This window comes from Euprymna scolopes, chromosome 17, assembly GCF_053919585.1.
Source record: "Euprymna scolopes isolate OS-2025 chromosome 17, ASM5391958v1, whole genome shotgun sequence".
Lineage (NCBI taxonomy): Eukaryota > Metazoa > Mollusca > Cephalopoda > Sepiida > Sepiolidae > Euprymna > Euprymna scolopes.
In genome coordinates, this window is record NC_136498.1 from 30,517,728 (window position 1) to 30,545,245 (window position 27,518).

A 27,518-nucleotide genomic window follows, 5' to 3' on the forward strand; every position below is an offset into this window, starting at 1 on the left:
TACAACTTATGAATGTAGAAAAGCTCCCATCCTTAAGGAGTCAAGGATGAAAAAAAATTAAAAGCTGAAGCAGAAAAAAATGAACAAACTCCTCCCATACATCCCAAAAAATACTATTACAGAGTTAAACAATTTAATTTATGCATGCGCCAAGTTTAAAGTAGAAAAAAGTGGAGAAAGAAAAACGACCAACAAAACTTGGATGAGAACTAAGGCTGGAAACCCACTCGAAAAAGAAAAACTCGAAAAAAACAAAAAACAAAAAAAAGAACGATAAACAAGATGAAAATGACTAGAAGAGGATAGAAAAGTAGAAATTTGACTAGCAGGGAGAGGCTTAACAAGAAACATGAAGAACTAAAGCAAAATATAGCGACAAAAGAAAGATTAAGACGATATTGATACAAATCTGAACAGTGCAAGCAAAATAGGAGTTTTGAAAACAATGAAAGCCAATTCTATCAAAATGTAAATAGAGGAAAAACAAGAACAGAACAACTGAACTCAACAGAAACAAAATACTATTGGAACCAGAGCTACAGGATCATAATAGAAATGCCGAATGGTTGAAAAATATGAAGCAAGAGTCACAACAAATCAAAGAGGGGACAGAATAGGAAATCAGTAAGGAATCCCTTAAGACCACACTTTGAAAAATAGCAAACTGGAGAGAACCAGAGCACAATTGAATGCATACTAGTTTAAAAAAATTCACAACAATACAAGAAAGACTAGTTCAGAACCTGAAAAGATGTTATGAAGCAGACGTGCCGGAATGGATAACCAAATGTAGAACCACACTGGTACAAAAAGACTTGGAAAAAGGAAACATCCCTCAATAACTACAGGCTAGTAACATGTTTGGGCTGGTGCATCTGCCACTAGTCTCTCGCTCCTAGACAAGGTTCAAAAGAGAGTCGCCAATCTGATAGGTCCTAAACTGTCATCTAAGCTTCAGCCTCTGTCCCATCGATGAAATGTAGCATTCCTCTGTTTGTTCTACAAGTATTTTAACGGTGAATGCTCCGACGAACTGCAAGCATTTGTACCCCCTCGACGTAAATACCCCAACAAACTTGACAAGCAGCAAAATCCCACCCCTTCACAGTTGAGATCCCTAGATGTAAGAGAGCCTTCTACTTCAGTAGTTTCTTCCCCAGAACCGATAGACTTTGGAATTTCCTTCTGTTTTTTTTTTTTTTCCATAGGCATAACCACTTATCAAGGCCCAGAGACCACTCGAGGATAAGGGTTAAGAGTGTACAGTAGTCAATTTGACAATATAGTAATCGTTAGTAATGGAAATTCGGTAAATTTGTTAACAAATGAAACGGCTCATCAAGAACTTGTTTACGTTGGACTTGAAGAGAACCATATTGTAGTCCGCTGGAAAGCAGGAAAACGGAAGACAATTCCACAGGCATGTAGTTCTAAGAAAGAAGCTTTGTTCATGGAATCTACATTTAGGTTTAGGCACAGATAAAGAGTTGGGGGAATTATTGATAATGTTTTCAGCTAGACGAGTATTTCTTGTGAAAGTTTGGCGAGGGAGTACCATAGATTGAAGCTCAGTCGAACACTTTCCATGAAAATAACGATAAAGCAGAGACAGACTCGCAACATCTCTTCTGTGGGAAAGAGGTTGTAGTGAAGAGAAAAGGACAACTCCTTCCTGCCTCTCCTACTGTACTGACATGCAGTAGTTCAAGTGTAATGTGAACCGATATCTTGCTGCCCAACTCCCCACATAGTACCCCTGATGCCTATGTCCCTGATAGTAGCCCCCTACATCAAAGTGGCAATGTGCCTTGTTTGGGGTGAAAATGTAATAAAAGCAAAAACAAAAACAATGTGGAAAATACTAACGGCACAACTGCACGGCATGGATCGACTACAAGAAAGCGTATGACAGGATCCCACAAGCATGGATAATAGAATGCTTGAGAATGTACAAAATACCAGGCAAGATAATCAGATTGCTAGAAAATGCAATGAGGACATGGACATGAACTGACAGCTGATAACAGATCAAAATACAAAGAGGTATCTTCCAAGGTGATTCTCTATCACCTCTACTGTTTACCATAGCCATGATGCCCTTGAACAATATACTGAGAAAATGCGAAGTAGGATACAAGTTCACTAATACAGATGAAAGAATGAACTATCTAATGTACATGGATGACCTGAAACTAGTCACATTTGGTCTTTGTCCTTGTAGCGTTTTTTATTTTGGGCCGACCATGGTTTCTCCTTCCTTTCTAAAATTTTCCATACAATAAGCACATTGACAAGTGGTATTCTTCCAGGTGGACGACATGGTTTACCCACCGCAGTTGGACCCTGAGGAGCATACACTATGTTTGATGATTTGATTTGGTTCAGGATCTCAAGATTAGTAATGCAGTCCTGCCAATGGATTCCAAAGACAGAACGTAGAGCATGCATGTGAAACTTTTACAACTTTTTTGTGTTTAAGGCACAGCGACCAAGTCTCGCATCCATAGAAGAGACAAGCGAAAATCATTGTGCAAGTTCAGTTTTGTACTCAAACGTATGTGATGCTGACTTGGAATTTCCCTAAAGCTTTCTGGTTTTGCTAATCCATGCATCGATTTTTCTGTTCAAGGAGCCATTAGAGGAAATGGTGCTTTCTAGATATTGGAAATGTTCCAAATTCTTCAGCTGAGTGTTGTCAATAACCTTGGTTGGGGTTTGATGGTTTGTTTCTGGTGCAAATTGACAAAGTACCTCAGTTTTACTGATTGTTAGACCAGTTTGGCAGCTTTTGAAAAGCACTTAGCATGATTTGCAAATGGGATTCAGCATATGCCACTAAAGCAAGTTGTTGGCAAACAAAAATTCTTGGATAAGGTCTAGAAAACACTTGATCTTATCGAGTAGACATAATTCAAAAAGGGAGCCATCCAGATGGAAGCAAATATAGACCACTTGCTGCAGGTATTTTACTGCATGAAAATAAAGGTGTTGAAGAATACCGGGGGTAGTATGCAATCTTGCTTCATTCCAGGTCTGATCTCAAAAGTCTCAGACTCTATGCCATTGATGAAAACTTGTCATTCCACCATGGAAGAGTCCAATCATTGAAATAAATTTTGGTTGTCTTCTCTACTTACTGTGTCAAAAGTTTTAGTAAGGTCCATGAAACCAGTGTATAGACGCAGGTTTTGTTCCAGACACTTCTCTTGAAGTTGCTTCATGGCAAAAGTCATATTGATAGAGTTACTTTCTGGTCTAAACCACAGTGTGCCTCTGGCAGATTATTTTCAGAGAGAGTAATGAATCGATTGAGAATGACTGGCAGATATTTCCCCAGTGATGGAAAGAAGTGATATTTATGTAGATTTTGCAACCCTTTTCCTTATACAAGGCATCTCGAAAGTCGTCTGACACCTTCCCTCCTCCCAGATACTTTGAAATGGCTTTTAATGCATTTGGTTCTGATGCCTTGCAGATTTCAGGTTTTCTATCCTTTGTAGCTGCTTTACCAGAGTTTGTTTGGATGATAGCTTTGATTTCTGCTGTTGTTGGTCGCTTAGCAATGGCATCCTTAATTGGTTGCTGAGGAATCTGAGTGCCTCAATGTTAACTGAAGATGACTAACATGATCTTGCCAGTGTTTACTCAATCCTTAATATTTGATCCATCAAAAGATACTAAAGGAGAGCATCTTGCGATTGAGGGTCTGTATACTGCCTTTAGTGAATCAAACATTTTCTTTGATACTATGCTGAAACACACAATGCAAACTTCAGATGCTTTTTCCTTCCACCAGTTGTCTTGCATTTTACGTAGTATGGTTATGTATTGATATTGGGATGTGATTCAACACAAACGTCAAAGCAACTTGTTTCATTAGCTACCCTCTTTCTTTCTCCACCTTGTTGAGATCCGCTTTCCTCTTCACTTTCAAAGGCAAGTAGAGTTTACACAATCTGAAAATTTTTTGTGAAGTTAAAAATGGAGGAACTTTTTTTCTTTTAAGTAGATTTAAAACGATGCATATTTACAAATCCTATTAGATGAAGAACGCTTAAGTTATTGTGTATAAATACATGTAAAAAAGGTTTATATAAATTTTAGAGATAATCGTTCAGAGTAAAATTGGTGCCATCTATATTTCAGCAGGTAATGGATGCATAACTGAGCAGTTTAGAATTTGCGGAGACTATAATGATGATATCTTAATTATTAGTAGTGTTGGGATGATTAATCAGAATCGAGAATATAAAAAAAAAAACAAACAAAAAAAAACCCTTATTTTTCGATGCCAAAAACGCTTTTTTTTGTTTTGTTTAAAAACTGAATTCTCCAATTGCTGATACTCATGATAAAATTAAATATTTGATTTCGAGTTACCAATGAAACTAAAATCTACAGATCGACCCTATAAGTGCAATTTTTAGGTTTGCAGCATGCACATATTACATGGGTTTTGGCATGGGAGTACACATTTTGTACATGACGGTTTACTGAAGCCGATAGCACATGCTTCTTGCATCCTCCTCTCAGTACAAAAGAGTTTCTCACAAACAGGAAATGCGGCACTGGATGTCATTCTTGTGGTAACAAATTTTCACTGTTTTGTGCATGGGACAAGATATATCAAACTGCCTATAAACCTTTCACAATATACGGTTTGGAGACTGGCCTGGCTAACAGATTACATAAATGAGAAATCATTCTCCTAAATTATAACAAGATGAAATGTATCTCATCTTTAAAAGATGGTCATACAGATTTACCTGTCTAGATTTATACCGAAAATCTGAACCCCTTGACACAATAATAGCTTCTACAAACAGAAGTCAAAGATAAAGGCAACAAGTGATGGTTGTGTAAAAAAAATAAAATATTAAAAAGGGCATAATGAAGGGGGGGGGGGAAGTTCAGCTTTGTCACCACAACTGTTCTACATCTATTAACTCAAGAATTCTCATCCATTCTTTCAACATGGCCATACCATCAAAGTCTCCTGTTCTGCATACGTCATCAGATATAAGTGTTTTTAAGACCAACATTACACATCCATTCTATCATTCTCATGTTTCTTAACTTCATGCAACGCATATCCTTAACTGATCGAAGACCTATTCAATATACGACAAGGTACTAATGTACACCGAACGGGTGATCATTCTGGCGGCAGAAAAATACATTCTATGAGAAATTCATGTTAGTATCTGGGCATGTCAGAAATGACCAGTCTTCTACGAATTTTTATCCACTCGATGTCAATGGACAGAGATATCGAGAATACGTTGAAATTTTCTAGAGGTTAGGGTTAGTAATAAAAGCGCATCCCATAAAATTCAAACCCTGGCTTAAAATAAACCATTCATGGTCAAAAATCCTATCGACTTTGCTAGGCAATTGGACGATTATCCGGTTATTATTGTACGTAGCTTCAGTAAATGACCAGAGATACTTAGGCGCAAGAAACAACAATTGGGATTCTATATGAATTGTTTGCATGTTTCAGAGTTGTAGATTGTGTAGGAGTAGATAACACGATTATTAACATCACAGGAACAAACAAAATAAAGTAAAAATCTACAATTTGCTTATCTCCTCAACCATGTGGTGTTCTTTTTTTCTACTACTGTGATGCAAGCTTGCACACACTTGATAATTTGCATATGAGCTTAAATAGCTACTGCTGCTAATATTTTTTTTTTTTAGCCAGCTCTCCTTCAGCTGCTGCTGCTATTTTCACAAGTGTCCATATGCGCTGTTACAAATTCATATCCAGTGAATCCAAACTATTTTTTTCAGTTTTTAGTGGAACACCTTATAATCATGCTATATCTTGCAGGAAGCAATGGTCAAGCAGAGAGTTGTGGATATTTAAAAAGAGAGCATTAATAAAAAGTGAGGAGTACTTCTATGGAGAAAACTATGCAGGATATTCGAAAAATGTATAGAATGCATGTCATCAGAAGTTATTTTGGAGAAAAAAAAAAAAAGAAAAAAAAGTGTTTTTCAAATTGAAGATAAAAGTTTGTTTTTTCCTGAGTGTTTCAGATTTAATAAATTATAATACAGTACAATCACTTTGACCAAAATTAAGCAACAATGAGTCTGGCCAGTACCAGATGAGAAAGCTGGGTGCCGTATGTACCACGCCGAGTCATAAGGAATTTCCAGGTTAGTAGCTGGAAGCACATTAATTCACTTGGAGAGATGTACTCCTAGTCTTGGTTAAGGCATGCATTTAGAAGATAACTGATGACGTCGGCAACAGGACGTTAGATGGACATGGAGGAGGATGAAGCTCTAGCAGATCAATGGTTTTATGGTATTAATAGTGACATTAATTGACTGCAGCTATATGGATGATCTAAGGACAATAGATAGGTGCAAACAGGCGTCAGATGCCACTACGCTGGAGAAGGTCATGGCAATCCACCTCATGTATTCTGCCATGTTCAAAATTATGAGGTGTTTAGAGGAATTGACCAACAAGTGACTGAAGCCTATGGAAAAACACTAACATGATTTCATCTATGGCATGAACATGCCATGATACGAGAAATTATTTTTGAAAAATTGTAAATAAAACAAAACAAAAAAAACAGGAATATGTGGTAAGAGAAACATCTGCATCAGAAACAATCGTGTTTCTACATGAATTGTTCATATGTTTTAGAGTCTTGGATTAGGGTTAGGGTTAGATAACTCGTTGGCCATCTGTGTCTTATGGTCAGTTTGGTTTACCGTGATCTGACGGTCAGCATTTGCATGCCTCTTCAAGCAAGGTAAGTCCTTGAGCTCTAAACCGTTGAACTTTTATTTTAATTTGGCTAAAATTTCTTATTTGCAAGCCTGTTGTTCAAGAAAAGAGAAATTGCATCACTTTAAGATGCTTTTTAAAAACAAATAGTGTTTAAATCAAATCTTTATTACCAAAAGAGAAAAAAAGGATACAAAATGTTTATAAAAATTTAATATATTTTCGATGAATTCATTTAAAAAAAATAAAGTGATGAGTGTAACAGCGAATTTTTAATCAAAAAGAAACGCAAATCGACAAAATTAAAATATTTTTTTTTTTAGTTTTTTTTTTTTTTTTTTTTAGAAAAAATAAAAAAAAGATTAAAAAAAAAAAATTAAATCAGCAATGTTTGACATTAGATCCATGGCTCAACTTTTCTCTCGGTCACATACTCCCCACGAGGAGTAGTAATGTCAGGAGGAAGAAGAGCTAAATAAGCAGGAGTGTCTGCACCTGAAAATAGAGAAATAAAATTAAATATTTATTATAATAAACACAACTTGCATTATTTTAAAAAATTTCTTTTAAGCTCATCTATGTCACATGGTTAGATCATGTCATCGATGACTACCCCCCACCTTTTTGGAATATTTATTTATTTTTTTTCCATGACTGGTACCTATATCAGACAGACTTTTCTAGATATTTTTACTTTTAATTGTTGCCATAAGTACCAAGCTAAATAAGCACAAAGTTTTCATTTTAAAATTTAAGTGCTCCAAAAAGAAAAATTTAAGCGCTATACTGTCAATTTAAAAAAAAAAAAAAAATAAAAAATAAATAAATAAATAAATAAAAGCTTTATATTTGCTAAATAAATCATCTGTAAAAAAACATGTTATAAATTTCATGTACCAAGTTTAAACAGTTATTTAATAATTATTTGATCTGCGATCATTTTTTTTTTTTTGATAAAAATATTTTTTTCAGAATCATTCTGATCCATGGCTTCAACTAATGAAAAAGTAAACTGTCCATTAAATTATGTAAAAAAACAAAAAAAACAAACAAAAAAAAAAACAAAAAAAAAAACAAACAAACAAACAAACAACAAAACAAAACAAAAAAAAAACAAAACAAAAAAAAACAAAAAAAAACACAAACAAAAAAAACACAAACAAAAAAAACACAAGCAAAAAAAAACACAAGCAAAAAAAAACACAAGCAAAAAAAAACACAAGCAAAAAAAAAACACAAGCAAAAAAAAAACACAAGCAAAAAAAAACACAAGCAAAAAAAAACACAAGCAAAAAAAAAACACAAACAAAAAAAAAACACAAACAAAAAAAACACAAACAAAAAAAACACAAACAAAAAAAAACTGTATGCAACTGAACTTTGTTCATTAGAATTGAAAGCTAAAATAATGTGATTTTAGACATTACTGTAAATCAGTTGGCAAATATTTTCCATGAACTGCAAAATCATATTTATCTTTTATATTGATAATGATGGAGGACATGTAGAAACTTGAAATTTCAATAAAACCTTAAAATATATACATTTACTTCTAATTCTTTTTAGAGATTCCTATCACAAATACAATAAGATTTTATTAACACATTGTATTTGAATAAATGGAGTTTAAAAAAAAAACAAACGAAAGCCTCTTGTATTCACTACTATGTAACAAAACAATGTTTTGCATGGAAATTTTGAAAAGCAATTATTTTGACATGTTCAATGTTATTTGAATTATCATATCTATAAAAGTGAAAGTGTGTGTGTGTGTGTGTGTGTGTGTGTATACACACATACATTTCCCTACGCAATAACAATTTTCAGTCTACAGACTCAAAATTTGATACACTGGGTATCGAGATTAGGGGGAAATCTTTGCAATCCGTTTTCGGCCAGAAATTTGGCTGTTAAGGGGTCAAAGTACAATGATTTGACCTTTGAGAACTCTACCAAACTACTGTGGCAATTTTGGGTCTAAACACTTGAAATTTTAGATATAGGTTCCTTGGACATGAATCTAATTTAATAACTTCATTTGAGCCCAAAACAAATGTTAAAGGATCATAATGGGGGGGGGGGTCAAAGTTAAAAAATTGATCTCTGCGGTCTCTACCAAATTACTCAGACAATTTCTGGTCTAAAAATTAGAAATTTACATAAAGGGTATTCAGAGATAGGGCAAGCTTTTTAATCGGTTTGGTTAAAAAATTGGAGCTACTGATATATAAATTGGTGTATCGGTGTTTGCATGTCTGCCTAAAACTTTTGACAAAGACGACGGATTTTCACAAGATCAGTATTGTTTGGAAGCTCGACCCTTCAGATAACAAACACTGAAAAATTGGCTAAAAACATTAATTTCTTCACCCTCAACTGGGCACTTTTCTACAGGTGGGGGGGGGGTCGCTTTTTACCGATATTTTCGAAAGTCATCCCCCCTTTCCGATTTTCTAGTCTTAATTTAAACCTATGTTACTTCTGGTTTGGCGGTGATCATAACAGTAAAGACGTCATGTCCTCCCCTCCCGTTCTTTTCCTCCTTTACGGTATGGGGCCCGCCTTCCTGCTACCATTTTTTTTTTTCTGCTCAGCATACACAGCCAAACACCTGGGCAACGCCAGGCTGAAATGCTAGTAATATATATAAAATTTCTATTAAATGGTGAACATTTAATAATAAAAAAAAAAAAAAAAAAACTGAGCCTGGTAGTTGCAATATATGACCATGCTGGTAAGTTGGCTGAGTGTAACACCAACTACAGGTCTGACCAGCAAAAATAACCCAAAGGATCAGTTATAGCACCATATAGATAATTCTAAAAACAAAAATAAAAACTATTGATTACCTTGGTCGATAGTTTTAGGTCCTTTATGACTGGTCATATCTGTATCCACATAGCCAGGGCAGCACTTAAAAAACATACATTAAAAAAAATCATGAGTTATTGGCAAATTTTAAAAAGTACAATTAATAAATTGTTATAAAAAAAAAAAAACAAAAAAAAAACATTAACTACCCGAGCCATTGCTTGTTGTCTAAGCAACAAGAAATAGACAGTGTTAGTCAACTTAGCAATCCTGACCAATTACGTTCCACAATTTGTTTCATTTCAATATTATCTTTAGAGTTATTCATAAACTGATTTTTTTTGGTTATAGTCAGCTAATGTACATCCTAATTTCCGGCATAGTGCTACCAGGAGCAGTGACAAGGCCAATCAGTTCCTTCACTTTTCTCTCATGCTTATAAAGCATTTTGATTTCAATAATTTTATTTTTTATAAATTCATAAACAGATTTACTATACAGTTAAAAAAAACAAAAAAAACAAAAACAAAAAAATTCTGACAAAAATTTTAAATAAAATGAATACTTTTAAAAATTTTGTTATTAAAAGTGCAAATAAAGACTAATCATGTCATTTTATCTGTTTAATTTTATTAATTTTTGTTGTATGTCATTTTCTTATAATAAATCGCTTCACAATAGAAATAGTAAAAAATAAAAGTGAAGTAACCAATTTTATTAATTTTTGTTGTATGTCATTTTCTTATAAATCGCTTCACACACAAAAAAAAAAAAAAAAGTAACCAATTTGCCTTGTTACCTCTTCCAGTAGCACTACACCGGAAATTAGGAAATACATTAGCCGACTATAACAGATTTTTTTTTTTCAAATAAAATGTTCATGTACATACACTTTCTGTGAAAAAAGTATATAAATGAACATGTACAATTTTTTAAATTTTAATAAATTAAATAAAATATAGAAAAGAAAATTAATGTTGAATTAACATTGCCAAAAATGTCAAAATCATAATGGATTGCATGGGTTCAAATTAAAAGGAACATAATTGGGCATCTTTTAAAAAAAAATATTTGAAAAAAATAAAAAATAAAATAAATAAATTAAATAAAATCACTTACTGCATTGACAACAATATCTTCTTTGCCCTGTTGATCCAATTCCCGTTGCAGAATAAAAGACATAACAGAAACACCTATTTTGGAAACCCCATAAGCTGTGCTTGGCCAGCCATTGGATTCATGGACACCATCTGCTGTATCTCTGAAAGATAAAGAACTTCAAATAAGCATTATAGTTCTTGATAAAGTCTTTCATGACTCAGTTAAAAAGGTAAAAGGCTGGTGCATTTGCTCCTCATCCATCGCTTCTAGTTAAAAAAAAAAAAAAAAAAAAAAAAAGTGGCCAACCTAATAGGTCCCACACTATCAAACTCCAAACTGTCTCATTGACAAAATTTTGCATCTTTGTGCCTATTTTACAAGTATTTTAATGGAAGGTACTCCAATGAATTCCAAACCTTTGTCCTCTCCAACATAAATACCCTTGAATAATCCGACAAAGCAAACTCCCACCCTTATACTGTAGAGATCTCTAGATGCCCAAAAGACTTCTACTTACAATTTCTTCCCTTGAACTGCTAGACTTTGGAATTTTCAGAAACAGATATTCCAGGAACAAGTGGCAGCAACTATGAGCCTCCAGTGAAACACCAAACTACTATGGAATCAATATTTGTCAAAAAGAAAATTTGGGATATGAATGATCACAAAAGATCCATTAACTGATAAGAGAAGTGATTGCTGTTGATATTCAACCATATTCTGTAACTTCCGACATTGGATTTAATAGGCTTGTTGAACAAGAAAAAAAAACTCTACTGCAAAATAAGTTTCATTATATTTATGAAAGTAGAACAAAAATTCAACTGTTTCTTGCTGAAGCTAGCAGCATTTCATGAACTACAGACATTTGGACAGCTAAAACAGATAATGCTCCCTTTTTGAGTTTGACAGGTCATTGGTTTTCAAATGATTAACAGTGCAGAGCTCTGCTTAGAATGGTTCCATTCTCTGGCACACAGGTGCAAAAAATAAGTGAAGAATTGCACAATGTTCTGGATGAGTATAAAATACTTAAAATTTTCTTAGTCTTGCGGGATTCAGGAGCAAATATGGTTGCTAGTGTCAGGTGATGCGATTTAGAATAACTATCATACATTGTAACTTAGGCTGTGAAGACAACCATTACACCGAACAGAAATAGTTTCTCACTTTAATCATTTTCTATTAGCAATTAGTAAATTAACTGAAAATCAGGATCAGCTTAATTTGGAAAAACAAACTCATTCAAGATGTGACCACATGGTGGAATTCAACATATTATATACTGAAAATAAGTTAAAAGCAAAAAGCTCTTGTAATGTGTGCTGTTGATAAGATTCCAACTTTAACAACTTACCAATATGGACTTGTTTGGAGAAAAAAAAAAAAAAAAAAAAATCCAGTTCCCGAGTCCATTTGAAGAAATCACCAAAGAAGCAAGTTACAGAACATCAACCATATCAATGATAATACCTACAAATTTAGCTCAGAGGTTATTTTTATCAAAAGCTGTCCAATCTAATTCTAGTATTTCTGACTGTAGTGGAACCCTTACCGTTGTTGAACAATTCAGGTTATCAATTGAAACAAGATTTTCATCCTATCTAAATGAAAAAAACCTTTCCTAAACCCACGATTCAAATATTAATTTTAAAAGATTGACATAGAAAACATTTAGAATTGGATTCTACATCTACTTTTCACCGATGATCAGAAGTATATACTACCCTGCTGAGGGTAACGAAGCACAAACCAACTGACACAAAGTAACCAGTAAAAATGTCACAAAAGATGCTTTCATCACTCCTAATATTAAAAGACAATAGGAAGTAAAAGTACAATTATTTCTAATTCAATTTTGGCCTTCATTTTTGAGGTGTGAAAAGTGAACATTGCATCATTTATAATAGCAAAATTGCACTGACGGACAATTTTTAAATTATCACATAAAAGAGTTAAATAACAGTAAATATGAACATTTCAATATAATTCTATACATTGTGATTATTATGCCTATTTTATAAAAAATAATTCTAGCTGCAACTTCATTATAAGTCAATAAAAATACAGATATGTTCAACTTTGGTGGCGGAAATAAAGTATCAAATGTCAAACATACTAATTTCAAAATCATATATCACAAAAACTATCAAAAGATCTCGAATTTCGCATGCCTAATCAATAGATATTGTAGAATGCTATACCCAAATGTCAGCTCTTTACACCATGTATTTCTTAAATAGTATCCTTAAAAAAAAAAAAAAAGACAACTTTATTTGTCCTTCAATGTTTGTGGCATAAATCACTTGTTTTGTATTATTTTTAAATTGTTAGGTGAAAGTACTGACTGGTTAGAAAAACACCCTCTCCTCCATATGTTAAGAAATGGATTTTCAAAAAGTTCTCTGCATAAGTACTGTTTTTTTTGTTTTAACATTATTTTTGTATTGGCTTTGTTCAAGTTAACCCTGTTATTGTTTACAAATAATTTCTGGTTTGTGTGGACCATTCTGCTTTATGGTAAAGGCCCAGAAAAGTCCCTTCTGATTAATGTTTACCAGTTTTAAAATAAGCAAACTAACTTGGCTGATTTTCAGAATATTTTTTATCATGTAAACATTAATCAGAAAGCATCTTCTTGTGACAGATGTGAAGCAGAATTATTTGCACAAACCGGAATTTTTTTTGTTTTGTTTTTAAGAGATTCGTTCTTTATATAAGAACTAGTATTTCAGCCCGGTGTTGCCTGGGTGTTTGGACGTGTATGTTGAGAAAAAAAAAAAAAAAAAAAGTGGTAGCAAGCTCAAACCCGTACCGCAAAGGAGAAGAACGGGGGGGGGGGGGGAACTTGACGTCTATGGTGTTACGACCACCGCCAAACCAGAAGTGACATTTTTAAAAATTAAGGTTAGACAATCAAAAGGAGAGGATGACTTTCAAAAATATTTGCGAAAAAAAAAGCGTCAGGTGGTAACTGTGACGGGATAGAAACTCTGAATCTCCTAACTGCATTCTCAATTACTGCCATCCATAGTTGTTGTCATCTCACCTTTTGGGCCAAGTAAGCCCCTGGCCAGTTTTGGGTAGGATTGAAACCGCTATCTTCAGACAATTCTTACGTGGAACCGTGGTGAGACGACAACAACTATAGAAGGCAGTAATTGCTGAGAATGCAGTTAGGAAATTCGGAGTTCCTATCCTGTCGCGGTTACCACCTGATGAAGGCCAGAGGAATAGTTGGCAGAAACGTTGTGAAACAATTAAGATATGACGATAATTGTCTGCAATAAATAATACTCGTCTCAATAATTAATTCCAATTGAATAACTAATTTAATTCTGATATTTCTGACTTTAGTGGAATCCTTACTATTATTGAACTCTTCAATCCTAAATGAACTTGTGTCTACTTTCCTAGATTCACATTTAAATTTCAAAAGAATGACATAGAAAACACTAAGAATTGGATTTACATCTACTTTCTACTGATGATAATGAAGCAGAATCGGCAGAATACATTTTTCAAGCTCTGTTGAGGATCAAAAAGATCAAGGTGAAAGTAAAGCTATCTCTTTCAAGCTTATTTGATGAATTAGCTTCAAATAAGCCTACAGTAACGAATCAAAACTTAGAGCAGGTAGAAGTGGAGTTAAACCTGCAGACTGCAACTACAACAAAAATACAAGAATCACAATCTAAACTCAAAGGGAGTAAACCCTTTATGGTTATGTGCACAAGAGAACTTAACCATTATGTAGCTTTACAACTACTCGCAAGAGGTGATCAATTTCAGTGGTGGAAGTAGACACAGGACACCTTACCAATGCTGAGTAAACTGGCTTCATAATATTTAAGCACACCACCTTTATCTTGGAGGGTGAGAGGCTCTTTAGTGCAGGTGGTAATTTGTATGAACCTATGAGGAACAGAGAAAGTCTAATTGTTCTAAATTACAACTTAAAAGTATTCAATTTTAAACACTGAGGAATCTGAGAGCAGAGGATGCAGGCAGCTAGAATAGAAGAGGAAGTAGAAAAGCAGCAGAACTTCAACTTATAGTTATTCACCTAAAGAATTGCAATTTGTACTTTGTAGTTGGTTTGTAATTTTTTTCTATCTAATTGTTTAATTATATTCAAGCTCTAGTTCATCACCTTACAGATGCTAAACTTCTGACAGACTAGCAATATCGATTTTAAGCAAGCCCGTTCTACAGCAGACATTCACTTGATAAAGCAGGGGAGGGTAGAGCGGTAGCTGTAGATATATCTTAGGCTTTTGACAGGGTATGGCATGAAGGTCTTAGGAAAATCAGATCATATGGTATCACTGGAAGAATATTTAACAAATCCTTAGATAATAGAAAAATCCAGGCTGTCCTCGATGGTCATACATCTAAACAATATGATATAAATGCGGGAGTGCCTCAGGTGTCTATTCTTGGACTTCTATTATTCCTAATATTCATAAATGACCTCCCTGACAAAACTGTGTGAGATGGGTATATATGTTGACGACACCACGCTCTATAACAGATATGACAGGAAAACAAATGAACACATCTAAAGAAATAGCAAAAACACTAGAGGAGGACCTCTAATCTGTAGTGGAATAGGGACAGAAACGGATGGTCACAGTCAATGCTGCCAAAACTAAACTTGTTTCCTTCAATCACTATAAGAAACCTTCTCTACCACCAATAGTAATGGCCAAAAACTCTTTATCTGAAAGTACTTCCTTTAAACTACTCGGCCTAACGTTCACAGGAGTTGAAACAATTACATTGAGAGCATTGCCCGGACTGCTGCGAAAAAAGCAGGTTCTCTCTACCGTGCTAGAAAGCTACTAACGCCCGAAAGTACCCTATAAGTCTATAAGGCCACCATTCGCCCATGTATGGAGTATTGTTGTCATATTTGGGCTGGTGCATCTGCTACTAGTCTCATTCCTGGACAAGGTTCAAAAGAGAGTCGCCAACCCGATAGGTCCTGAACCGTCATCTAAGCTTCAACCTCTGTCCCATCGACGAAATGTAGCATCCCTCTGCCTGTTCTACAAATACTTTATGGTGAACGCTCCGCCGAACTGCAAGCACTTGTACCCCCCCCACGACGTAAATACTGACAAACAGCAAAATCCCACCCCTTCAGTTGAGATCCCTAGATGTAAGAGAGCCTTCTACTCCAATAGTTTCTTCCCCAGAACCGCTAGACTTTGGAATTCCCTTCTGGGTTCCTGCTTCCAACTGTACTGACATGCAGAAAAAGTGTAACATGAACCGACATCTTGCTGCCCAACTCCCTACATAGTACCCCTGTAGCTTATGTCCCTGATAGTAGCTCCCTACATCAAAGTGGCATTGTGACTTGTTTGGGGTGAAAATGTAATTAAAAATTCATTTCAAAATTAGAAATTGTATTTTGTAATTTTAAGACAAAACCATCATAGTGGCCAGACAAATTTAGTTACTGTGTTAATGTGTCAAAGCTATTTGAGTCACTTGGCAGTGATGAAATGATTTAAATTTAATAGGAAAGAAAAAATTGGCAAAGTGACCAATTACTCGGTACACCCTTAATTTCAAGTGTAATGTGAACAGACATCTTGCTGAACTATAGTATTCCTGCAAATTTTGTCCTAAATAATAGCCCCTTACATCCAAAAGACAGGGCTATACAACACAATGCTTTAAAAAGGAAAATATAGGTTGTATCCTGCATATTTGAAGTGAAGTTTTTTTTTATCCAAAATAATCAAATGGTTCAATTTATAATTGAATCAAATATACCGTGAAACCAACCAACCAACAAAAAGAAAAAAACAAACAAAAAGAAAAAAAACAAACAAAAAGAAAAAAACAAACAAAAAGAAAAAACAAACAAAAAGAAAAAAACAAACAAAAAGAAAAAAACAAACAAAAAGAAAAAAACAAACAAAAAGAAAAAAACAAACAAAAAGAAAAAAACAAACAAAAAGAAAAAAACAAAAAGAAAAAAACAAAAAGAAAAAAACAAAAAGAAAAAAACAAACAAAAAGAAAAAAACAAACAAAAAGAAAAAAACAAACAAAAAGAAAAAAACAAACAAAAAGAAAAAAACAAACAAAAAGAAAAAAACAAACAAAAAGAAAAAAACAAACAAAAAGAAAAAAACAAACAAAAAGAAAAAAACAAACAAAAAGAAAAAACAAACAAAAAGAAAAAACAAACAAAAAGAAAAAAACAAACAAAAAGAAAAAAACAAACAAAAAGAAAAAACAAACAAAAAGAAAAAACAAACAAAAAGAAAAAACAAACAAAAAGAAAAAACAAACAAAAAGAAAAAATTCTAAGAACTTTTGGTGCTTGTGTAGATTGATATTCTTTTAAACCAACGCATTTCAGGGGAAAACATTTACTTGCGTGTCGTGTTCAAATTAATAAAAATTTGATAAAAAATAATCCAGTAGAAAATTTATCCTGCGAATTCTTCAACATTAAAACGTTTGATGCTTTAATGTTGAATTTGCAGGATCTAGGGGAGGTACTTTGCAACTAATATTTTGTACTAAATACTAATTTTTTAAAAACGATTTTGGAAGGTAATTGTGGCTGAGATTTTAAAATACATCTACTGGATCATTTTTTTAATAAATTTTAGAATTTATAATTTCGACCATACATGCAAGTATATAAGGTTTTCGCTTGAAATGCGTCGATTTAACAGATCGACGATCTACAAAAGCAAACCCTTCAAACTTGTGAAAAAAGTATTAAATCAGAATACTGTATTCTATAAAATGATTCGAAAATAAATTAACGTGGAAATAGTTGTAAAAGGACTTGATATGAAGTGACTTTATATTAGCTAAATTGTAATACAATAAAAAGTTGGTGCAAGTCCACAGTTCAACCTAAATAAACAAAATACAGAAAAAAATCTTCGATGTATGCGTGTTATGGAATGAAAATGTCATTTCCAAAAATCATGTAAATTGATCAAGCTTCTTTTACAAAGAAATCATTTAGAAATGATTTTTATCAATTAATCTGAAATCGTTAGCATTACAAGGCTTATATAGCAAGTTTTAATTATAGTGGAGTTATCTGCCATTGTTCTTTTCAAAATGATGTAAGAGTCCCTTTTAGCTGACTCAAAATGATTTTTTTTTAAAATAAAACTAGATTAGTAACATAGCGTGTTTGGGCGTGTGAGAGAAAATCAACAGGACAGCCGGCTAGTGAAAATATTATCTACAGCAGCTGTTGAATTAAATATAATTGCAAGGTGCGTGGATTTAATGAGGTCAAATATAACGCCAGACTGAATGAAATCTTGCATTGATTTTTACTGCGAGGCAGTTTTGAGGTTTGTTTACCTAACTTTGACTGCGAGGTAGTTTTTCTGGTTTTGTTTCCCCAAGATGTTGGGGGGAAAAAACCAGCTCCCCATTTAAAGGGGAGTGTCCAATTGAATAGCAATTCAATGATATAAGGGGTTCCCCCACATTGATTAAAAACTGATTGCTTTCTAGACGTTCCCAGGAAAAAAAGCTAGGAACTCCTATCGTTTTCACTTTATTTGTACTAAAAAGCCGAACACACTCGACAAGCTAAAATAGCAAGAATTTTGCAAAAGTCAATGTAAATAAATCTAGACGAAACGCGTGTTTGCAAATCCTAGATATTATGATTTAGATGGTAGATAAAAAGTTCTAAGTTTTTTCAAGTTTTGTAATGAATGAAAAATTGAAAATGCATAACCAAGCCAACTTAAAAAATTCCTCGAGGTTTTTGAAAAGGTTTCTGCATTCAGTTGAAGATGCAATGAGAGTAAAGAATTCTTACTTGATAAATTGATCCATTAGTTTTTCCAATTGTGGCATCGTAATTTTGGGGTCAGTGAATTGTTGCTGTAAGCTATTTGAACAATGGTGCAAGGCATTCACTGATGTCATACTGGATAGATTCACAACTCTGAAAATAAAGACATTTATATACAGTTTTAATTAATAAAGTTTACATTTTTTTTTTTTTTTATTAGAAAATTTAATGTGCGTGTGTGTGTGTGATTCTCTGGCAAGGAAAATGTATTTATTGTGCATAACGGATATGATCCCATTATTTTTGATCCTTCACATATTCCTGGAATCTTATCTTTATCTAATCCCTCTTTATACCTTGGATAAAGTGCTGCTTAATGCACCCAATAAAAATTCAAATATTTTTCAATTTGTCCTTCCTTTACAACAATGCTGTCACTTTAACACAACTTGTTTGGAATTTTGACTCCATTATTTATCACCTGACTGGCTTTTATTTTCCATTAAAAAAAAAAAAAAAAAAAAAAAAAAAAAAAATCCGGCTGTTTTACAAAGAAAGAAATGATGTTAAACTTGCCGAAGGGAGAGGAAAAAAACGGAAAGAGAGAAGAAATAACAAAAGAAAATAGAAATATTGTGGAAACAAACTTAAGAGAAATAAATAAAGAAAAAGAAACAATGGTAAACTTGGTGAAAAAGAGAAGAAACGGAAAGAGAAGAAATAAATGGAAAAAAAAAAAAAAAAAAAAAAAAAAAATGGAAAGATCGGGAAGACAAAAAAACAGAAAAGAAACAAAAAAATGCAAATAAAATACAATAAAAAAGATAAAAAGAAACAATGTTTTAAATGGAGTAGAACGCGAAATAAAATGGAATTGAAGTAAAATATAATTTTTATTTTAAGGAAAGAAAATGTAAAGTTTTTTGTTTTGGTTTTATTTTTGTTTTTATTTTGAACCAACCTAAAAGTAAGCGTGGTGCATTTCACCTGAATTACAGTCCAGTTTTTATAGAAGCCTAACCCGGTGTTCATTTGTAATCGTCTCCTGTGAACGACCATGGACAGTGTAAATGGGTGGTGGTGGAAGTATGAATTTCTTAGAAGAATTTACTACTTCCATTGATCGTAACTGGTTTTGGCAGTGAACTCTCACCAGATAAAATATAGGAAGCTCTGATCAGCGAAGTAGTGGATAGGTAATATGCCTATAACAAACCTCAGATAGCGCAATGCAGTTTGTGTATAGTACATCTGCATAAAATATCTAGATTTTCAATCCTATTAAGGTCAAACTCGGGGGGGGGGAAGAATGAGTTCATTTTATTTATATAGAAGAAGAGAAGAAAGAGTATAAGTTTATATTAGGAACATTTACAAAAATATTTATAAATTGATATCCTTGAATAATTATATACATATACACTATTGTGATACTATGAACTATAGGTTATGGCAGTTGAGCTTGATAGTTTGTGGCTTAGAGCAGAACTTAGACAAAATGGGCTGATCAAGCAATTGACAAAGATGCCTTTTCAGACAGCTATCAACAAACATTGGGAATCTTTATGCTAGTGACAAGACAGACAGACAGACACACACACACACAGAGCGCAAGTTAAAGATGAAGAAAGTCATGGCACATAAGCACTGGGGTTGATAGCTGTTGAGGGACGGCATGATTGGACACTAGTGCTTTTCATTCAGGTCTTAGAAGCATTGTTTGGAAAATTCTTCAAAAGAGATGTCATATGTTGATTTAATAATTACATGTGATATAATGGAGTTAAAAACCTAAAGAGTGTTAAAAGATAAAAGATCTTAAAATGAATGCTACCATGACCAAAGTGATAGCCAATTGGAAAGCTCACCAAAAGAGCAAAACTTCCCTGTTGAATTTGTGGAAAGGGAGTCCGGTACATTACATGTTATTTTTTTAATGCATGTAAACGTTAAGTACATGAGAAATGCAGTCGAATTAATGTTACAGTGGTGGCAAAAAGAAAGTCTGCACTTGTTATTTTTTAAAAAGCTACAACCTATTTGATTCACCTTCTATTCCTCTATAATTTTATCTATGCATATTTGACCTTCAATTAGAAGTATCCTAATATTCAAAAAAATTAAGTTCAATAAGGCAAAAAAGAAACTCGGCACAATGGAAAATTGTTATTTACAGAAACTATTGGCTTGCGTCTTGCAATACAGCCTTGCAAATTAGATTCCTTCAATCTGTTCATAATGGTAGAAATAACACTAACTGTTGCTGAATTGTTTCAAATCTGTTTCTGAGGCTGCGGATCTTGATGGCATTGTCTTCCCTGTAAGAAGTAACTATGACAAGCAGATTTAAGGACATCATGAACATTGCTGGTGTTTTGGTGCTTTTCCATTTTTTTCTCTTTTCTCATTACATGTTTTCTCATTACTGTTTTCTCATTACATTTCAATATGCAGCTGATTTCCTGATTGGATAAACCAGAAAGGTGGAGATTAATGAGCTGACGATCACAAAGAGAAAGTCGAGGCATATGGACTAAATGTTATGTTGTATAACCTGGAACAATTAGAGATGCTTTATTGCCTAAAAAGGTGGATATTTTAAGCTGGTTTTAAGCTCATTTGTTGCAGAGTTTCTTTTTGCCTTCGACTTGAAATTAATTTAAGTTGATGTAAACACTAGGAGAAAAGTCAGATATGAACAGGCAAAATTATAGAGGAATAAAAGGCAAATCAAATGAGGTAATGGTTGTTTAAACAGTTACATTAAATTTAGTTTAAATTTGCGTTTTAAAAAAGAAACGCAAAAAAAAAAAATAAAATAAAATAAACACGGACTTTCTTTTTGACACCACTGTAGGTTGAGAGATGACAACTAGTTTGGATGCAAGAAGACAATGTATAAGAACACAAATTTGGATAAAGTATATCTGGATGACAAAGTTATTGAGGTCCTCAAGAAGTTTTGTCAGCTTGGTGATATTATTGGAGCACAGAGGGGGTGGGGAGCAGGTGCTAGTGTGAGTGTAAGAATTAGGAGCGGTTTGAGTAAGCACAGGAAAATTCTGCCATTACTAAGCAGCAGAGCATTACCACTATCAATCTATGAATCATGTTGACACACCAGTTCTCACTGGATCAAAGTTAATACCAGATGGGTGACAAATCTGAGAATATCAGGCGGTGTATGTGGGTGGACACCGACACCTCCCTGCAAGAGGAGCAAAAACCTCATGTTGTGATCTCCCCTAACAGGGATATACATATGAATGGGGACCACTTGTGAATTTCATACTCCCATGGAACTTCCTCCTTTGGAGGAAACTGGTTAAATCTACATTAGGGTTAGTGCTGCAGTTTTCACTGTCAATCAACGAAATGTATGCACACAAGGTGAAGATGTAGGAAAGTAAAAGTCAGTGAAGGTTGAAGAAGTGTTGCATGGAGAGAAATGAGAATTTTTTGATGGATGTGTAATGAGAGTCCTTAAAGACAAGGGCTAGATCTTATATGACATCAGAGAAAGAGCAGACTTTGATGGTATGGTCACATTGAAAGAATGGAGAGTTAGTAGATTTAAAACAGTTGAGGTAAGAGGTTCAGTTCACAAAAAAAAAAAAAAAAAAAAAAAAAGGAAAACATGGAAGGACGTGACAAAAATGGAGAGGAAAAAGGATAAAAACCTAGTCAGAGGTAGGTTACTCTGCAAGTCAATTTCTTGAAGCTGTACAACACATGTCAGCATGTAAAATAGGTGCTAAGCAAAATACGAAATATTTCAGTTTTATATATTAAGGACGTTTAACAAATAAAATGGCAGCATGTTTGAACTTAAAACAATGATAGGAGGGACATGCACACAGCAACAACAGGGAGACGACAGTGGCCAAGTGGCTAACTACAAACTTACACCCTGAGTGTTACAAGTTTGAGTTCAGTTTGTTTCACAGAAAAACTTTCACTTAGGATGTCGGCAACTTTCATGTGGTCCCTCCTGAAAGTACCCAATATCTTTCTAGAAAGAATTCTAACTAGAAAGATATCAGGGAAACAAATGCCAACAGCAATCATCTGATTCATACAAAATGAATGATGCCATAGACAGTAGCATTGAGATGAAGACAGCTAGAACCAAAAATTGAAGGCAAAAACATGAATACTCTTTCAGAAAGTTTTTCAGGTGCTGAGAGTAGACCAAAAACTTGTTATATGGATTCAAATTAAAAAACAATTCTTTGTCAGAAAAACATTGCTTATAAAATGTGAAGACTAAATGACAAAATAAGGGAAGCGAGAGTTAAACAAGGTCCATTTTCTATTCTTCAAAATATGACATACCTGGCATGAGGCCTGAGCAATGGGAAGAGTTGTCTGCACACATTCAGGGTTCCATTAAAATTACACTTCACAGAAACTGCTGCTTGTTCACTAAAAGGAGCAGTGGAGGCACTCTAGTTAAAAGAGAAATAGTTGAAAGTCAGACTTTATATTTCTCGGGTAAAATTATGGAAACAAAAATATTGCTCTACAGAAATAAGGATTTATAATAACTTTAGGAAGAGAGAAAAAAAAAAAAAAAAAAAAAAAATATATATATATATATATCTCTCAAATCAATAAACTAAAGTTTTATGATTAAATGACAGTTTTTTTTCCGTCTTAAACAAAAGGGAGATTTCAGCATCAAGATTTTGTTTTTAGCTTATTAATGGTTACGGTCTACCATGAAATTGCCTAAGATCGTAAAATGACAAAAAACAAAAAAAAACAAAAAAAAAACCCTTTTCATTCTATATATACACACACACATATATATATATATATATATATATATATATATATATATACATACATACATACATAGATTTTTCTGTATTTGGTTTTTAATATAAAAGATTCTGAACCACCACCATAATTGAAAAACATTAAAAAAAAAAAAAAAAAAAAAAGTTGTGAATAATTATTTCTTTTAGCATTTGTTTCATCTTAAGTTTTTTTTAATTTTTTTTTATTGCAACTATCCAGACTGATCAAGGATTAAGAATTAAATTCCTTTTTAAAAAGTATTTGGGTCAATATTGGCATTTGTCCAGTTTTGGACAGACAACTCATTTTGTATAATTTTATTTTTAAGTCTTTGTCGAGACTTGAAAAATTTCAAGAGACATTGCGGCTACTTTTTCTTATGTAATGCTCAGCACTACTTGTCTTTCGAACAGAATAAACATTCACAACAGTAAAAGTTTAAGGTAGGTAGAAGAGTAACTTGACTGATAACATTTTTCATGTTTGTTTTGTGACCACTATTTCATAGTAAATTGTTTTGTGACCACTATTTCATAATAGATTGTAAAAACCTAAATGTTATAGGCAAGATGAATTATTCTTTTACTGAACTGGATAAGTGGTTTCTGTTTGAACTCATTTCGAGTTAAAAAAAAAAAAAAAAAAAAAAAAAAAAAAAAAAAATGGGAAGTGTCAAGTGAAGCCATTTGAATTAAAAACAAAATTACAGCGCTAGTTTTGTAATACTATTTTCAAGGTTTGTAATACTATTTTCAAGGTTTGTAATACTATTTTCAAGTTTCATGATATCCTTTTTTTCATTACATTTTTAGGTGAAAGTACAGAATAGTTAAAAAAAACCTTATCCCCGGGCTAAGAATAAATTTCTTAAAAGCGTTTAAAAAATTTGGGTGACGGTTTTTAGAGTTGCAGCCCCCCCCCTCCTTCACTAAAATCAACCCATTTTAATGAAATGTTCAGTATTTATTAATTAACAGTAATAATATAATATAAATATGTATAAAAATGATAACATTTTTGTAGGTCTTATTTGTTGTATTAAACATCCCCATCTCGTTTAAATGTGTTTTTCATGTAGTTTATACAAATAAATTTTCGGTACTTACATCACTGCTGAAATAATGTTATTTAAAAATCCGGTCTTAAGATAGGGAGGGGGAAAGTGTTTTGTAATTAATCTGTATTTTCAGCTAACAATTTAAAAAAAAAGTAAAACTTGAAAATACTATTTTTAAAAATTAGCATCGTACTGTAATGAAAACCAAACTTCTATTTAAATTTTTGTTTAGAATTGAATATTTTTAAAACCTTTTCCAATGCTTCAAAAAACTTACCAGACCCAAAACGCGGCCAGAGTATTTACAGACCCAAAACGCGGCCAGAGTATTTACAGACCCAAAACGCGGCCAGAGTATTTACGGACCCAAAACGCGGCCAGAGTATTTACGGACCCAAAACGCGGCCAGAGTATTTACAGACCCAAAACGCGGGCATCCGAAAACTCATCTACCGCTCAGACATGCCACAGCAGCGAGTTTCGTTAATCGGCAGAATTGTAAAAATATTAAGATACCGTTTTAAAATTTTATTTTAAATCCAGTCATAAGTTTCATATTGACGTAGGAGAAATCTATTAATGATTTAAAAAGTGAGCATCAGATCAAGTAGCAGAATATGCCTTATCCATCGCTAAACTATACATTCTTTTGGTGTTATTACTCCCAAGCAACACCAAGTTTCTTGTCCGATATACAATCAGATAACAAAATACATTGATCTTATTGCTTCTGAGCAACGCAAGATTTATACAACACTAAAATAAAATGAAGGTCTCCAAGCGTGCTAATGTATAAAATAAATCGCCAGAGGCTTCTAAAACCATCCAAATGACAAAGTCAAATAAGACGCACGAGTTCATTGGCTAAAAATTTCAAGATTCACATAGTATGACTCCATAATGTGTCATGGAAAAAAATTGCAGCTTCATGTTGGATAAGTGATAGAAAATGTGGAGGAAAAACAGCAAATCAAACGTCTTCCAAAAGATGGAAGAGAAAACAAAAACGCTGACGACTGCAAGGGAAAAAATTTTTTTTAAAATACTTTGAAATCTTTCTTATATCGGCAATGACTAAATTACATTAGATGAGAATGTATTCATTAATTTAAAATGTCCAATATAAGAGCTTGAAACTCATCCAATAATACATAAAATTAATCTATGTTCAAGCTTGGATAATCACTAATATATATTACAAATAGAACATAAATATACTTAGGATATATATATATATATATATATATATATATCCTAAGTATATTTATGTTCTATTTGTAATATTACGAGGTCGTAAAAATTAGAAAATTTCACTTGACACGTGAACCAGCAAAGGTCACATTTCATACAAATCTGAAATAAACAAACCTTGTAGGCAATACCAGCGTTGTTGACGAGAATGTCCAAACCTCCGTATTCTGTCTTAATGTAATTGGCCAGTCTCGCTATACTCTCCAAATCAGTGATGTCCAATTGAAAGAATTTTGCTTCATGGCCTTCGGTTTTCAGTTCTGCTATGGCTGCTTCACCCCGTTTTGGATCACGAGCTAAAAAAAAAAAAAAAAAAAAAAAAAAAAATTATGGAGGTTGGCAGGGCAGATTTTAGGGAAGAAAGTAAAAAACCTTTCACATTATTGGGATTCTTCAGACTATTGTTCTCATAGTATTATTTTCATGTTTTGGTCAATGTAACCTTCTCAGGTGCATCTTGTCGAACTGCAAAATCTTTTTTTTGAATCTGCATGAAATTTTGAATGGAACCCTTTAGTTTATTTTTTATTTTTTTATTTTTTAAATATTTACTTCGCTTATTCTTATGTTTTGATTTATTTGTTATACATTTGTTTTTTTGACAACTTTTTCGAATCTATGTGTACAGTAATACAACCCCTCCCCCCAAATCCCTGGTTTTCAGTGTTTGTCTTTTTCGTATAAATAAAGCCAAACTAATCAAAGCGAAGCCAACAGCCTTCCGGCCGGGACGTCCAGAAAGGCAATCAGCTTTGATCAATGTGGGGGGGAAACCCTTCATATCAAACAATTATTCATTATTCATTTGGACACTGCCAGAGTTCCCCTTTTTTAGGGGGGGGGGGAAGAGCTGGTTTTCTCCAACATCGTGGGAAACAAGTGCAGGGCAGAAAACTGAAAGCTTCACTGGCCTACAGCCAGACGTTCATTTCTGCGCGATTCTTAATTACCAACTCATTTCTTTTTCATCACTAAATTTGAACACTTCACACTTCCGCTCGCGTCATGGCGCAGTAGTAAACTCAGGTTTTGTTCTTTTTCCACTTTCTTTTCTGCCTTTGCACCACTGGTTCGAGCCTGCCTGCCAACACTTTTTTCACACACCTACAAATACCGGGCAATTCTGCTAGTATTTTATAAAAAGAATTGAGTTTGCTTGAAGTGTTATTTAGTGTGTGCATATATATATATATAAAAGGCAATATGATAGAAGTGTGGATAAATAAACTTAAGCAAATTAAGATATAACAGTGGAATGAATTTTGTTTGAAACTTAAAAAATTGACTCAATTGTAAAGATGTTGGGATCTTTATATGGAACTGTGGTGATTCTATTTTCTTCATTTAAAGCTAGCTCAGTCAGATGAATACGAACACAGCCGCTTCTACAAAATCCTCAATCTCCGACAGGCATCTCATAATGCCAACCACTCTATAGCCGGGTTGCAGAGAATGAATGTGGTAGGCCTAACCTGTACCTTAATTAGAAGAGGAAAGAGGGAATTTAATTTGAAATCAAATAAGCAGTGGAGAAATACCTGTGGCCAAAACATCTCCTTGGAAAGATTTAGAAAGTACACGGGCAATACCATAACCAATTCCTTTGTTACTTCCAGTAATCTGAAATGTAGAAATGCGCAAGTTATATTAAAATCTTAAAAAAGAAAAAAAAAAGAAAAAAAAAAGAAAAAAAAAAGAAAAAAAAAAGAAAAAAAAAAGAAAAAAAAAAGAAAAAAAAAAGAAAAAAAAAAGAAAAAAAAAAGAAAAAAAAAAGAAAAAAAAAAGAAAAAAAAAAGAAAAAAAAAAGAAAAAAAAAAGAAAAAAAAAAGAAAAAAAAAAGAAAAAAAAAAGAAAAAAAAAAGAAAAAAAAAAGAAAAAAAAAAGAAAAAAAAAGAAAAAAAAAAGAAAAAAAAAAGAAAAAAAAAAGAAAAAAAAAAAGAA

At 33.2% G+C, this 27,518-nt stretch overlaps 1 protein-coding gene across 1 annotated transcript in view; it reads right to left on the reverse strand.

The window, feature by feature from the left end:
• Positions 1-6,901: 6,901 nt before the first annotated feature.
• The window catches only part of LOC145296729 (carbonyl reductase [NADPH] 1-like), a 37,872-nt gene continuing 17,255 nt past the window's right edge, over positions 6,902-27,518 (reverse strand). Inside the window, exons 2-8 of the mRNA XM_080142740.1 lie at positions 27,116-27,197; positions 25,695-25,873; positions 22,802-22,914; positions 18,491-18,619; positions 10,685-10,826; positions 9,604-9,667; positions 6,902-7,249 (exon numbers count right to left, since the gene is read on the reverse strand). Coding sequence (XP_079998866.1) covers positions 7,152-7,249; positions 9,604-9,667; positions 10,685-10,826; positions 18,491-18,619; positions 22,802-22,914; positions 25,695-25,873; positions 27,116-27,197 — 807 coding nt within the window. The 3' untranslated portion in view covers positions 6,902-7,151. The remainder of the gene's footprint in view (positions 7,250-9,603; positions 9,668-10,684; positions 10,827-18,490; positions 18,620-22,801; positions 22,915-25,694; positions 25,874-27,115; positions 27,198-27,518) is intronic.